This window comes from Polypterus senegalus, chromosome 18 (genome assembly GCF_016835505.1).
Source record: "Polypterus senegalus isolate Bchr_013 chromosome 18, ASM1683550v1, whole genome shotgun sequence".
In the NCBI taxonomy this organism is placed as follows: Eukaryota; Metazoa; Chordata; class Cladistia; order Polypteriformes; family Polypteridae; genus Polypterus; species Polypterus senegalus.
Genome location: NC_053171.1, coordinates 33,460,388 through 33,474,533, shown reverse-complemented (window position 1 = coordinate 33,474,533; position 14,146 = coordinate 33,460,388). Strand labels below are relative to the sequence as shown.

Here is a 14,146-nt window from a genome sequence, read left to right as displayed (position 1 = left end):
AAAAAACTCCCATTTCACTTGACAAAAGTTCGAGTGGTGGAAATAACAAGAAGTAACATAAACATAAAGACCACGTATTCGGGCAACTTTTGCAGTAACAGTATTGTGAAACGTGGCAGCAAAATAAAAAACGTGTCAGCTGACCCACTTCCACTGAATTGTTGCGTTAATCCAGGAAAAGCAAAGGATGTCGAATTGTTGCTTAGCAAAATGGGAGTCAATATGGACAATCCGCAATCAGAAAAAGTTAAAGAGTTCTACCTCCCAATCATTGGAACAGCCAACAAAAACACTAAACCAATGGCAGACAGTGATACTGATGAAGAAGACGATGTAGAATATTGACATTCTAGAGATTGCTTAAAACTTGTTTAATTTACTACTTCAACAATGCTTAACAGGAATTCATGACTTTTAGCATTACTTTTTAGCTAAATAGTTTAGAGACTAAAAGCTCTGAATTTCTTTTGTTATATAATAAAAATATTTCAAGATTCAGAGCACTTTTGATGAAAGTTTCAACTTATAGGTTCATGGGATAGCATTGATTTAGCGTCAAAACCTGCTAAGTATGTTTTTTTCCTATTTTTTACAAAAATGTAAAATATTCAGATTTCTGAGATGTCCAGCAATTGACCTTTAGTAATGTAGCAACCAACATTCTGCAAAAAGAATTTTAAAAATATCATTTCAAATACTTCAAAATTATTTTTCTCCTTTTCACAAAAAGTTGTCGCCTGTGCTTAGCTGATTTTGCAACTCAGCTCTTCAATTGGGGGTGACCGTTTGTGAAATGGTTAGAGAAAAAAGAGGGTTTTTGTTATGAAGATCAGCACCTGATTTACGGTAGTGATTGGCAAGAATTGTTCAGTGGCTAAGGTGTTACTCGCTACAGATCATAGACAAGCCACCTCAGTTCTCACCACTCAAATGTCTTTGACCCCAAGGAGGTGAGTTAACCTGCCAATGTCCACACTGTGGATATGTAGAAAAAAATGTACTATATATACTCTGGGTAAAAAGAAAACAATGACTCCAGGTTGCTAATCAAAATCTGCTTTTCCAGTCACCTTCCATCCAATGTCGGCGTTCTTTTCACCATTTTAACCGTTTCATTTTATTTGCCAGTTCCAGATGTAGCTTTTTCATTAAAACTCTGCCTCTGAAACCAGCACCCCAGAGGTGTCCCTTCACTATTGCAGATGACATTGGTGTTTGGTGTACATTTAAGGAAGCTGAGGACCTGTAAGACATGTGAGAAACAAATGATGAACTCTGCCCCACTTATATTATGCAGGTGTGAATCTTTGCCTTCCTCTTTTTGTTAGATTCAGTTTACACTATTCTCGCAAGACAGTAGTCACCTTTGTGTGAAATCTTAGCTTTCTTTGGCAGTCTGTCGTATGGAATTACTTTCCTTCTGAAAATAAAATAAAATAATATCGAAACAACACACTGTTTAAGAAAGTTGTTTCATTTTGGCCATTTTTGAACCCAGAAGTGAACTATAGGACTGCTAGTACCTTGTAACCTAATTGAATAGAATAGCAGGTTTCAGTTCTCCTAATGCAATTACAGAGGTTTCTCTAATAAACCAATTAGCATTTAAATTATTAATTAAGGATTAGATAATGGAATTGACCATTGGGACACAAGGAATGGCTTCTGAATACGGGTTTTGCAGTCATATAAGAATCAGTATTTTTAAACAGTAATATCCATTAGCAATACTAGTCATGTCTTGGATGTATTTTTAAATCAGTTTAATGGCATCTTGATTAGAGAGGTATCAATTTGTATAAAAACCATGAACGTTTCTGATTCTAAACTTCTCAACACTACTGCGTTTTATGGAATTAATACTGAAGAGTCTGATGGACAATTCCCTACATGTTTTAACTTGCACACATTCATTCTCAGACCTGCTTAACTTCAGTTCAGGGTCACAAAGGTCAGCAGCCTATTCCTTTGACATCTGGCACAATGCAGTAAATATCCCAGACTGGGCACCAATCCATTGCAGGGCCCACTCACGCATACACCCACAAAGGACTAATGCAGAGTCGCAAATAAACCAAACCAACCGACCATCATTCGGGGATGTGGATGGAGAGCCTGTGCACACAGAGTATTTGGCTCCATATTGAACTGTATGTATAATTTTAATGTCACAAATACAATTTGATTTATTTTGAACATGAGGAGAACATGAAAATTCTACACAGACAACAATGGCATCAGCTTTAAATCACTCAGCACTTCGTGTTTCATAAGTAATTTTAGGCGGTTATAAGATTTATTTAAGATTAAATGTTCTTTTGCTTGAGAGGCCACTTCTCTCTTGTGATGGCTCAGACATGTGTGAATGCAACATGGGTCTTTAAAGTTTTATATTCTTGTAATGGAAAATTTGGAAGTAAAACTATGAAAGGTCTAAGGTGCGCTGTTCTAGATTATCTTTCACAGGGCTTGTTCTCTGCTAGTTGGTCTCAAACAGATTTGTATCAACTGCACTTTGCGTAGCTTCAACAGGATTTTGGCATTCTTTACATTTTTAACATTCTCAAAGGTTGCTTGTGGGCTTTTTTGTGTTCTGAAGATTTGAACGTACAACCCCAATTCCAAAAAAGTTGGGATGCTGAATTAAAAACAGAATGCAATGATTTTCAAATCTCATAAGCCCATATTTTATTCACAATAGAACAAAGAAAACATATCACATGTTGAAAGTGAGACATTTTACTATTTCATGAAAAATGCTGGCTGATTTTGAATTTGTTAGCAGCAACACATCTCAAAAAAGTTGGGACAAGGACAACAAACGGCTGAAAAATAAAGTCGTACTAAAAAGAAACATCTAGAGGAACATTTTGCAACTAATTAGGGTCATTGGCAACAGGTCAATGACATGATTGGGTATAAATAGAGAATCCTGGAGAGGCAGAGTCTCTCAGAAGTAAAGATGGGCAGAGGTTCATGTCTAAAAACTGTGGAACAATTTCAGAATCGTACTCCTCAACATAAAATTTTGAAGACTTTGAATATCTCATCATCAACAAAGCATAAGATCATCAAACAATTCTGAGAATTTGGAGAAATCTCTGTGCACAAGGGACAAGGCCAAAAATCAGTACTGGATGCCCATGATTTTCAGGCCCTCAGGTGGCACTGCATTACATACAGGCCTGATTCTGTCATGGAAATCAATGCATGGGCTTAGGAACACATCCAGAAATCATTGTGTGTGAACACAGTTAGCCCTGCCATTCACAAATTTAAGTTAAAGTTCTATCATGTAAAGAAGAAGCAATATGTGAACATGATCCAGAAATGCTGCCGTCTCGTCACGGGCAGAGCTAATTTAGAATGGACTGAGGCAAAGTGTAAACTGTATGGCCAGACAAATCAAATTTGAAATCCTTTTTGGAAAACATGGACGCCATGTCCTCTGCAGTAAAAAGGAGAGGGACCATCCAGTTTATCAGTGCTCAGTTCAAAAGCTTTTCTCTCTGATGGTATGGAGGTGCGTTAGTGCCTGTGGAATTGTCAACTTGCTCATCTGGTAAGGCACTATCAATGCTGAAAGGTATATACAAGTTTTAGAGTAACATACACTCACCTAAAGGATTATTAGGAACACCTGTTCAATTTCTCATTAATGCAATTATCTAATCAACCAATCACATGGCAGTTGCTTCAATGCATTTAGGGGTGTGGTCCTGATCAAGACAATCTACTGAACTCCAAACTGAATGTCAGAATGGGAAAGAAAGGTGATTTAAGCAATTTTGAGTGTGGCATGGTTGTTGGTGCCAGACGGGCCGGTCTGAGTATTTCACAATCTGCTCAGTTACTGGGATTTTCAGGCACAACCATTTCTAGGGTTTACAAAGAATGGTGTGAAAAGGGAAAAACATCCAGTATGCGGCAGTCCTGTGGGCGAAAATGCCTTGTTGATGCTAGAGGTCAGAGGAGAATGGGCCGACTGATTCAAGCTGATAGAAGAGCAACTTTGACTGAAATAACCACTCGTTACAACCGAGGTATGCAGCAAAGCATTTGTGAAGCCACAACACGCACAACCTTGAGGCGGATGGGCTACAACAGCAGAAGACCCCACGGGTACCACTCATCTCCACTACAAATAGGAAAAAGAGGCTACAATTTGCACGAGCTCACCAAAATTGGACAGTTGAAGACTGGAAAAATGTTGCCTGGTCTGATGAGTCTTGATTTCTGTTGAGACATTCAAATGGTAGACTCAGAATTTGGCGTAAACAGAATGAGAACATGGATCCATCATGCCTTGTTACCACTGTGCAGGCTGGTGGTGGTGGTGTAATGGTATGGGGGATGTTTTCTTGGCACACTTTAGGCCCATTAGTGCCAATTGGGCATCGTTTAAATGCCACGGGCTACCTGAGCATTGTTTCTGACCATGTCCATCCCTTCATGACCACCATGTACCCATCCTCTGATGGCTACTTCCAGCAGGATAATGCACCATGTCACAAAGCTCGAATTATTTCAAATTGGTTTCTTGAACATAACAATGAGTTCACTGTACTAAAATGGCCCCCACAGTCACCAGATCTCAACCCAATAGAGCATCTTTGGGATGTGGTGGAACGGGAGTTTCGTGCCCTGGATGTGCATCCCACAAATCTCCATCAACTGCAAGATGCTATCCTATCAATATGGGCCAACATTTCTAAAGAATGCTTTCAGCACCTTGTTGAATCAATGCCACGTAGAATTAAGGCAGTTCTGAAGGCAAAAGGGGGTCAAACACCGTATTAGTATGGTGGTCCTAATAATCCTTTAGGTGAGTGTATGCTCCCATCTAGATGAGGTCTTTTTCAGGGAAAGCCTTTCATATTTCAGCAAGACAATGCAAAACTTCATACTGCATCTATTACAACAGCATGGCTTTGTAGTAGGAGAGTCCAGGTGCTGAACTGGCCTGCCTACAGTCAACACCTTTTACCAATTAAAAACATTTGGCGCAAAATCAGATGAAAAATTCAATAAAGAGCACCCAGGACAGTGGAGCAGCTAGAATCCTATATCAGACAAGAATGGGACACCAATCCTCTCCCAAAAGTCCAGCAACTACTCTCCTCAGTTCCCAGACATTTACAGGCTGTTGTTAAAAGAAGAGAGGGTGCTACGCAGTGGTAAACATGACCTTGTCCCAACTTTTTTGAGACGTGATGCTGCTATCAAATTAAAAATGACCTTATTCCATCCATCCATCCATCCATCCATTTTCCAACCCGCTGAATCCGAACACAGGGTCACGGGGGTCTGCTGGAGCCAATTCCAGCCAACACAGGGCACACAAGGCAGGAACCAATCCCAGGCAGGGTGCCAACCCACCGCAGAATGACCTTATTCTTTTCTTAAAATTCTACATTTTCTCAGTTTAAACATTTGATATGTTTTTTTGTTCTATTATGAATAAAATATGGGTTTATGAGATTTGCAGTTCATTGCATTCTGTGTTTATTTACATTTTACACAGCGTCCCAACTTTTTTGGAATTGGGGTTGCACATTTACACACACGCGGAATGAGTTTTGGTGAGGTACAGGATATGCAGCTAGGGGCATCTCTTGATGATCATTCGAAAATGCACATGATTAAACATACCTGCTGTCTGCATTAAGTAATCTCTACTGTGTCGTTAGCAGTAGAGTAAATAGTCATGGCTGTGACTGGTGGGACACGTGCCTAGGAATGATAAAAGCAATGTCATCCCCAAGCCCACTCTGTACTGTGAAGTGCATTCTCTGTGGGCTGGAATGGGATGTACAGTATAATCTATGTGGGCAGAACTCAGCTCTGTGGCACAACAGAACATTACAGCCCAGGGTTCGAGGTTCAGCACATGACTGTAGCAAGTATGACTTGTATTTTAAAATTGTATACATGATTTGTTCCTATAAAGTGGTTTTTCAAGACCAAAAAAATATAATTACAAAGGCTATGGTTAATGCCATTATTTATCTTTGTATGATACGCCTTCTAAAATATGAATACACCATCAAACGGGTTTTCAGGTCACAATGATGTGACCAGTCAGCTGTGACTTGCAGCTATTCTAGCTTACTGCCTTGTGCAGTTGATTGGGGAGTCAGAAAGGTAACAAGATATATGGCCTCATATAAAAGCACCATTCACAATCCTAGTAAGGGAACGGAACCTTTGTATTATTTCACTGAATGTAATGGACAAGGCTGCAGTTTTCTGTCCATTTATTCACCCATTTTCTAAACTGGCTAATCAGAAATTCAAAGTTTCAGAGGGCTGGCACCTATCTTAGCAGTACTGGGTATAAGGCAGGATCTAACGTCACCCCACAGAGGCAGAACCAGATACATTTGTAGCAACGTCAAAATCAAGAAATTTCAATGCAAAAAACTGACTCTGTACCTGCTGCTAGTCTAGAAAGGTAACAAAATAAGCTCTATGTGTTCATTCCAAAAAAAAAAAAAATGGAGTCATTGTTTCCAGACCTCCACATTGGCCAGAAATTTTCTGAAGCTTACTAAATAATGCTGTTTTAAAGAACAAGACAGACTATTGTAACGACACAATATCTAGTGTGCTAGTGGCAGTGTAGAAACGCAAAGGCACCCATTCAGTGGGGCTTGTGAAACAGTATACTTTGTTGCTTAAAGTGTATAAGCAAACGTTAAATGTGTTGTCTTCTTTAAAGCCAAATTTTGTGTCTTTTTGTATTGCAACTAAAAATTGAGTCGGAGTGGTGAGGTGTTGAGATTCTGGCACCACAAAAATAACAGTATCAGGTGAGGCCTTCAAAAACACCCACAAGAAAATAGGCCAGAACCTGACTGGCTATCCTCAATATACAGGTAGGCCTCAAATAGGCAAGCTCTGCTCTAGGGCTGTATGACCAATGACAATTGCTGTTAGAACTGATAACAGTAGCTGTCATTGGTCTTCATGGTTTGAAACTGTACACTTTCAAATCGACAGTCCTGATCACACATGCTTACTGCATTGATAGGTAAATGTGAAATGGTAGGAATTTTTGGGGAAAAAATGAAGGGGCTTAAGGCCCCCTCATCCCCCAGCTACTGTGTTATCCTGCAATATGGTAAGTTTTGATTGTGTACTATTAGTTTTACATGATACTGAGACCTGTTTCTTATTTCCATTTAGGTGTTCGTTTCACAAAGAACCCCAGCAATGTGACTGTGTCTCAGGGCAACACCGTAAAGCTAGAGTGCGCAGTTGAAGCATTAGAAGAGCCCGATATCATTTGGATGAAGGATGGAGTCCGTGTGCACAGTGCTGATCAGATGTTCATGCCATTGGATCATGGCCATTGGCAGACCTTCTACAGGTATGTGGTTATTATGGTCAAATTCAACTGTTCAGAATGGTCAGAGTCAAGTCCATGTTTGTTTCTGGTCTCCTTTGTTTCTGCAGTTACATTCTACCAGTCTCAACTTTGTTCTATGTCCTTACAGCATGTCTATTCTGATTGTGGGCAATTAGCCGCTCCCAGTAGGTAGGACATTGAGACTGACTTCTCTGGAATGTCTCCTGTAGAAAATAAATATACCCATTTGTGATTGACAGGATGGGACGGAACCTGCATGCAAAGGAGTGATTAAGATGTGAGCACTGGCTTCTGCACATTGCATTTCCAAAGGATACAACCGTCAACACACACACACACACACATATATATATTGTGGCGGTAGGGGGCGCTAGTGCTCCCTTGGACCCTCAGGTACCACGCTGGACACTGGATAAAAGTCCAATACTCCTTTATTATTTATCAACAATGTGCACAAAGCACCCTCCACACTACTCCAATACCACTCACAAGATAAACACAATAATCTCTCCTCCTCGCCCAGACACTTCGCCCTCCTACCTCAGCTCAGCGTCTAGACTGAGCCATAGTCCTTTTATAGCCCCTGACCCGGAGGTGTTCCTGCCCAATCAGTCCACAGTTCCTTATTCCTTCCGGGTCAGGGTAATCAGTCCTTTTCTTCAACCCGGAAGCACGTCGTTCCTTCCCGTCATGTGACCGTGACGTACTCCCGGGTCATACGGCACAAAAGAGCCCACAAGCCCCCCTACAGCGACTCCTGGTGGCCTCCAAGGTATCCAGCAGGGCTGTGTATAAACACTACAAAGTCCATGAGGCCCTGCTGCTGAAGCATGTATGCTAAGAAAGTTATAATAATAAAGTCTGATCCATCTTACTTGCTGAAAGACCAGAATTGTGGCCAAAATATTTAAAAGCTGGTCCTCTGCAAATAATATCTTCTGAAAAGAATTAAGGAAATAGAGTTCAGAACTTGTGCCCTTTTGTAAATGGGAGAAAAAAAATCAAAGAAAGCTGACATCAATTTAACTACATAGTTGGAGCCTTCCCAGCTGTTTATGCTGTAAAGATAACAGTCAAGTGCAATCTGAGACATTAGTCCAAACCTGAAATGGAAATGTCATGGCTAGGTGTTACCTTACCCCTGCCAAATATTGTAAATGACAAAAGATATATGGTCTCCTATAACAAATTCAGCAGGTTGGGAAATAGGAAGTGGTTAGGCCAGGGACCTAAAACTTAGCTGCACTGTCAGTCATGGAAGCTGATCTGTCCAGACCAATTAAAGAGAACATCTTTCTCTATAGCCAGGCTGCTATACTTGTAGTATAACAGAACACAACATTCTCATAGCCACTATATTAAATTCGGGGTCACAGAGCCTATCCTTACATTATTGGGAGCAGGTACCAACCGTAGATAGGATGCCAGTCCTTGCTTAGGGAAATAAAGGTCACTACAGAACACTAAAGCTCCAGAAAGTGCTGCTGCATGAAAAACATTCTATATAATTTCAGTTCCAAAAAAGGCAGGTGGCTGTACATGTAATGACTATAGATCAGTAGGTCTTATGTTCCACTTCATGAAGAACTTTGAGAATTTGGTCCTGGACTATATGAATCTTCTTGTTGAAGACAAGTTGGATCCACTCCAGTGTGCTTGCTGAACAGAGATAAGGAGGATGAGAAAATGTGCAGCAGTCAGGTGGAGAATGTTGTATCTTGGTGCACAAAGAATTGTCAGCAACTTAATATCAGCAAAAGCGATGAACAGGTCGTTGTCAGGGAATTGATGTGGAGGTGATGTGCTGCTGCAAATACTTGGCTCTCCATTAATGACAGTCTTGACTGATCATATTATGCAGAGGAACTTTTTACCAATGGCATTATACCTTTGTAATTCCTACCTGTTTCTCCTTTTTTGTTATTCTTTATGTGCATTTAAGGGAGGTTGTTGTTTGTTATTTTATTTCTTGAGCTTCTGTAAAAAACTAAATTCCCTCTTGGGACAAATAAAGTGCTGTCTCTCTGTCAATTAATCTGTTAATTCATCCATCTATCCATATGTAAACAGAGTAGTGTGCATAGTTGGTGCTTATTGGGATAATGTGTGAATCCCCTTGTTCTCACATTTGTACATATTCATGGCTGACCTTTCCCCCTCCATGTATTTGCCATACAATATAATGAAAAAATGAGTCATAGCAATTACTTCTAGATAAGACAAAAAATAGATGCAGATAAGCATTGTGCCTAGGTGTGACCTCAGTATATGTTATTTTTGTGAGATTAGCACCTGCTTGAATCTGTATTAGTCATGTTTGTGAATTAGGGTGTGTGTGTGTGTATATGTATGTGTATGTGTGTGTGTTTGTGTGTGTGTGTGTGTATATATATAAACATTTGAATGCTGCTGAATATTTTCATGTTTTTGATAGAAATGTATAACTTTTTTTATTAAGTTACCATTAAATTAATCTAAAAATACATGGAAGACATTACTACTGTTACTGATGCTGCTAGAAATTACCAATTTTCAATGTATTATTAACGTGACTGCAAAGCCCCATTTTCAGAAGCCATTCCTTCAGTGTCATAATGGTAATATCCCTTAGCGTATCATGAATTAGTCATATTTAAATGCTACTTGCTTATTAGAGAAACCATTGTACTTTCATTAACACCATTAAACCCGTTTTTCAGTTCAGTAAAGGAAGTAAATTGTCTTTCCTTGGGTTGCAAGGCACTAGCATTCCTACAGTTCAGTTCCAGGGTCACAGATGGTCAAAATGAAACAGCTTTCTCAAGAATAATTTCAGTTTATTACTGACCTTAGAGTTTCAAAGTAAATTCATATGTGAAACTGGCAACAATCACAGACATTTATAAAATGTGTGTGTACAGTATGTATGTATGTTTATATGTATGTTTATATGTATGTTTATATGTATATATATATAATAGTAAAGAGAGACAGAACTCAATGAAAAAGTGTTGAAGATCCCCCCATATATTGTATGGTACGCTGAAAAATAAGCAAGCAAGTAAGTAGTCATAACTGACAGAGTCCCAAAGTAGACTGAAGGCAGAGCAAGGCTTTTGGCTTTTTATTGCTATGGAGGGGGAAGAGCTGGGACATCTAGAGGGAAATGGTCATCTGAAGGCGTGGTCTGGAGTCAAGGTAGGGAGGAGAATAGGTCTTACTGCTCATATAGGGATAGAAGAAAAGGCTCCCCTGTGCCCGTGTGTCAGCAGTAGCGATATATGTGTATACTAGGGGTCTTTGCCCCGCTTACTTCGCTCACCCACCCCCTCCAATCCCCCAAGGTGCACTATACTCCAGCCACTTAGCATCTCTGCTGCTCGCGGTGTCAAGGGGGCAGCTGAACGCACACAGAGGAGATACAGTCTGCTCAACTGCTTTCCTTCTGCTGCTGCTATCGAGCTGTGTGTTCTGCTTGTCACACTGCGCGTCGATCATTTAAAAGCCTTTTGTCTCACTGCCTTGTTTCACGTGACATTAAAGTGTCTCTTGCGGGACGTCAAATTGTCTTCCGATAAGATCACAAGTGTCTCCATCAAAGATTTTTTTTTTTAATAATAGAGAGATATGTACAGAGACATGATCATCTCGGGGAGACACTTTGAAGTCCAGCGAGACTACCTGCAAATCATGCCCTACTTACAAACAATTTCTTGGAGATACTTTAATGACCCAGGACTCAAGGAAGTGAGACAAAAGGACAGCTGTTGTACAGGCTTTTAAATGATCATCGTGCAGTGTGACATGCAGCGCGGTTGCTGTACAGACTTTTAATTAAGTTAGTTAATTCCAAATATTGTTTTAACTGACATTTAAAAGTAAAAGTGAAAATAATGCATATGTAACAATTCCCATGAAAATAGCAGTCTCCTTAAATTGTGTATTCGGTTAACCAAACCCGGGGGTTGGTGAGCGAAGCAAGCAGGGCCCCTAGTATATATATGTGTGTGTGTGTGTGTATGTATATATGTATGTATATGTGTATGTATATATGTATATCTATACTAATAAAAGCCAAAGCCCTCACTCACTCACTCACTCACTGACTCATCACTAATTCTCCAACTTCCCGTATAGGTAGAAGGCTGAAATTTGGCAGGCTCATTCCTTACAGCTTACTTACAAAAGTTAGGCAGGTTTCATTTTGAAATTCTACGCGTAATGGTCATAACTGAATCCTACTTGCCTACATATATACGGCCATAGCCTGCAGCTCTGTCGCCATGTGAGGCGGAGTTGCGTCCCTCATCACCACGCCTCCCACGTAGTTGGCTGCTTGCCTATATTGCGTCCCCCATAGTGCCTGCCCATATAAGGCCGGCCGTCAACAGCAATCCAATAGACACGCTGACCACTACGAGAAATTTGTCATGCCTAAGACGAATACAATATTCATGAGATACAAGTTTAGTAAGAAGACGCAAGGTATAAACAAGACTTTTGATCACTTTGAAACGGAGTTAAAATTGCTGGTGAAGGACTGTGCTTATACAAACGAAGATGAGATGGTCAGGGATAGAACAGTGTTTGGCACAAACTTTTAAGTGCCGGGTCTGAGCTAACATTAAATAAAGCCGTGGACATCGCAAGATCGCACGAGATAGCACAAGCACAGCTGAGAACCTTCGATGCATGTACTCCGAGCGGCTCACGTGAACTGACTGTGAACGCAGTACGCAGACAAAAAGCAAGAGCTCCAAAGAGCACTGAACAAAAAAAGCATTACACAATTGAGACGGCAGCAAAAGAATATGAAGCGAGTGACGCATATAAGCATATTCATAAGTGCAGCTACTGCGGAAACAAAGCACACGGTAGAAAAAGTCAATGTCCAGCTAAAGGAAGACAGTGTAAAAAATGTGGTAAATGGAACCAATTCGCTATAGTTTGCAGGACTGGGATAGGTAAACCCGTGCATGCAGTGTGTGATGTCTCAGATAAAGAGGAAGACGAGCTGCTTATTGATGCAGTAAGAAAGGAACAACCATCTGAAGCTGAACAAGCCTTTGTAGACATATCAATAGGAAAGCAAGGTGTAAAGCTTGAGTTTAAATTAAGTTCATAGACACACTACCGCTAAATATTCGCAGGCAAATCCACAACTTAACACCGGGAATGCCTGTTAAACATCTTAGATTCACGTGTTCCGATTTGGGTAGTGAACACTTCGATGAATGAAACCTGTTATCTTTACAACGGTTGACAAACACGGAATGTAACTTGAACACATCCTCCAAATACGAACCTGATTGAAAGAAATAATGATAATCAAATCCTTGATGACAGCAACACTCATAACGGTGACAAAACAATTACATTGACAATCATGTTATTTTAAAAATGTTTCCCTTTCTTTTCATAACTTCTTTAACACACTACTTCTCCGTTGCGAAGCGCGGGTATATTGCTAGTATAATAATAATATGTGTTTGTGCATGTGTATTGAAAGCATTTGGGTTGAGGTACAGACACAATCCCTATTAAAGGAGGTCTGCAACAGGGACCTTCTTTGCATACTCTTACTTGTTTGATCTGGTTATGGATGTGTTCAGTCATAGGATAAAAGACCAATCACCATGGTTCATTTTTGCTGTTGACATGTTGTGTAGCTCCAGAAAAGAGGAAGTCGAGAAGAAGTTGAAAGAGTAGAGAAAGGCTTTGGAAGATAGAGGATTGAAGATAAATAGGAAGAAGACAAAATATATAAGTTTTAATAATGATCAGAATTCAGAAGTTAGCCTGCAAGGTAAGCTATTGAAAAGAGTGGTGGGTATAGGTAAATATCTTGGATCAATGGTAGCCCAAGATAGAAAATTTAATGCAGAGGTAACTCATAGAGTGCAGTGTGGATAGAACAATTGAAAGAAGGTGTCAGGAGTATTGTGAGGAGAATTAAGGCAAAAGTAAAGGTACGTTTTTTTAAGACAGTGGTAAGACCAGCAATGATGAAAGGAGCTGAGACATGGGCAATAAACAGAGCATTGGAGAAGATGTTAGATATGGCAGAAATGAGAATGTTGAGATGGATGTGTGAAGTGCCAAAAAAAGGACAGAATAAGTAATGAGACGATTAGAGGTACAACAAAATGGGACAGACACCTAAGAAAGTACAGGAAAGGATTTTGAATTGGTTTGGACATGTGATGAGGGGAGACAATGAATACATAGGCAAAAGAGTGATGGGAATGGAAGTATAGCAGAAGAGAAAACTAGGGAGGCCAAAACACATGTGTAGGGATAAAGTAAAAGAATATCTGAAGGAAAGGACTTGACTGTCGAAGAGGTGCAGGACTGAGCTGTATGGAGAAAATTAATGAAGCACATCGACCCAACAAAGAAGTGGGAAAAGATGAAGAAGATGAGATATACAGTATGTATCCTTGGGGTCCCTGTGGCAAATGGTTTGTGTTCCAAACAGTTTCATAATTATCAATTTATCCTGCTTTTAATTCAGTATCTGTTTAAGAAACAAGTCTTTTCAGATCTCACTCAATAATCAGAAACAGACAACAGCGTGTGAGCTTTTTTTAGTTAGAAATTTATTTTTGTTATTTATTTATATTTTTTAATGTAACTTTATATATGCTTGCTCCCTTAATTGAATCAAAATAGGGCCAGCAACTAAATAACAGTGCAGGCAAATGTGTAGGCAGCCTGTGTGTTTATTAGCAACCTTAATCATAAGTAATAAAAACATTTCAATAAAATAAGAGCACGCAGTATAAAGAAAATTGA

The 14,146-nt window shown here is 39.8% G+C and overlaps 1 protein-coding gene across 1 annotated transcript in view; it reads left to right on the top strand.

Annotated features, from left to right (window-relative positions):
* tyro3 (TYRO3 protein tyrosine kinase) overlaps positions 1–14,146 on the top strand; it is a 63,092-nt gene that overhangs the window by 17,505 nt on the left and 31,441 nt on the right. Inside the window, exon 2 of the mRNA XM_039741446.1 lies at positions 7,189–7,372. Within this exon, the coding sequence (XP_039597380.1) occupies positions 7,189–7,372 (184 nt within the window). The remainder of the gene's footprint in view (positions 1–7,188; positions 7,373–14,146) is intronic.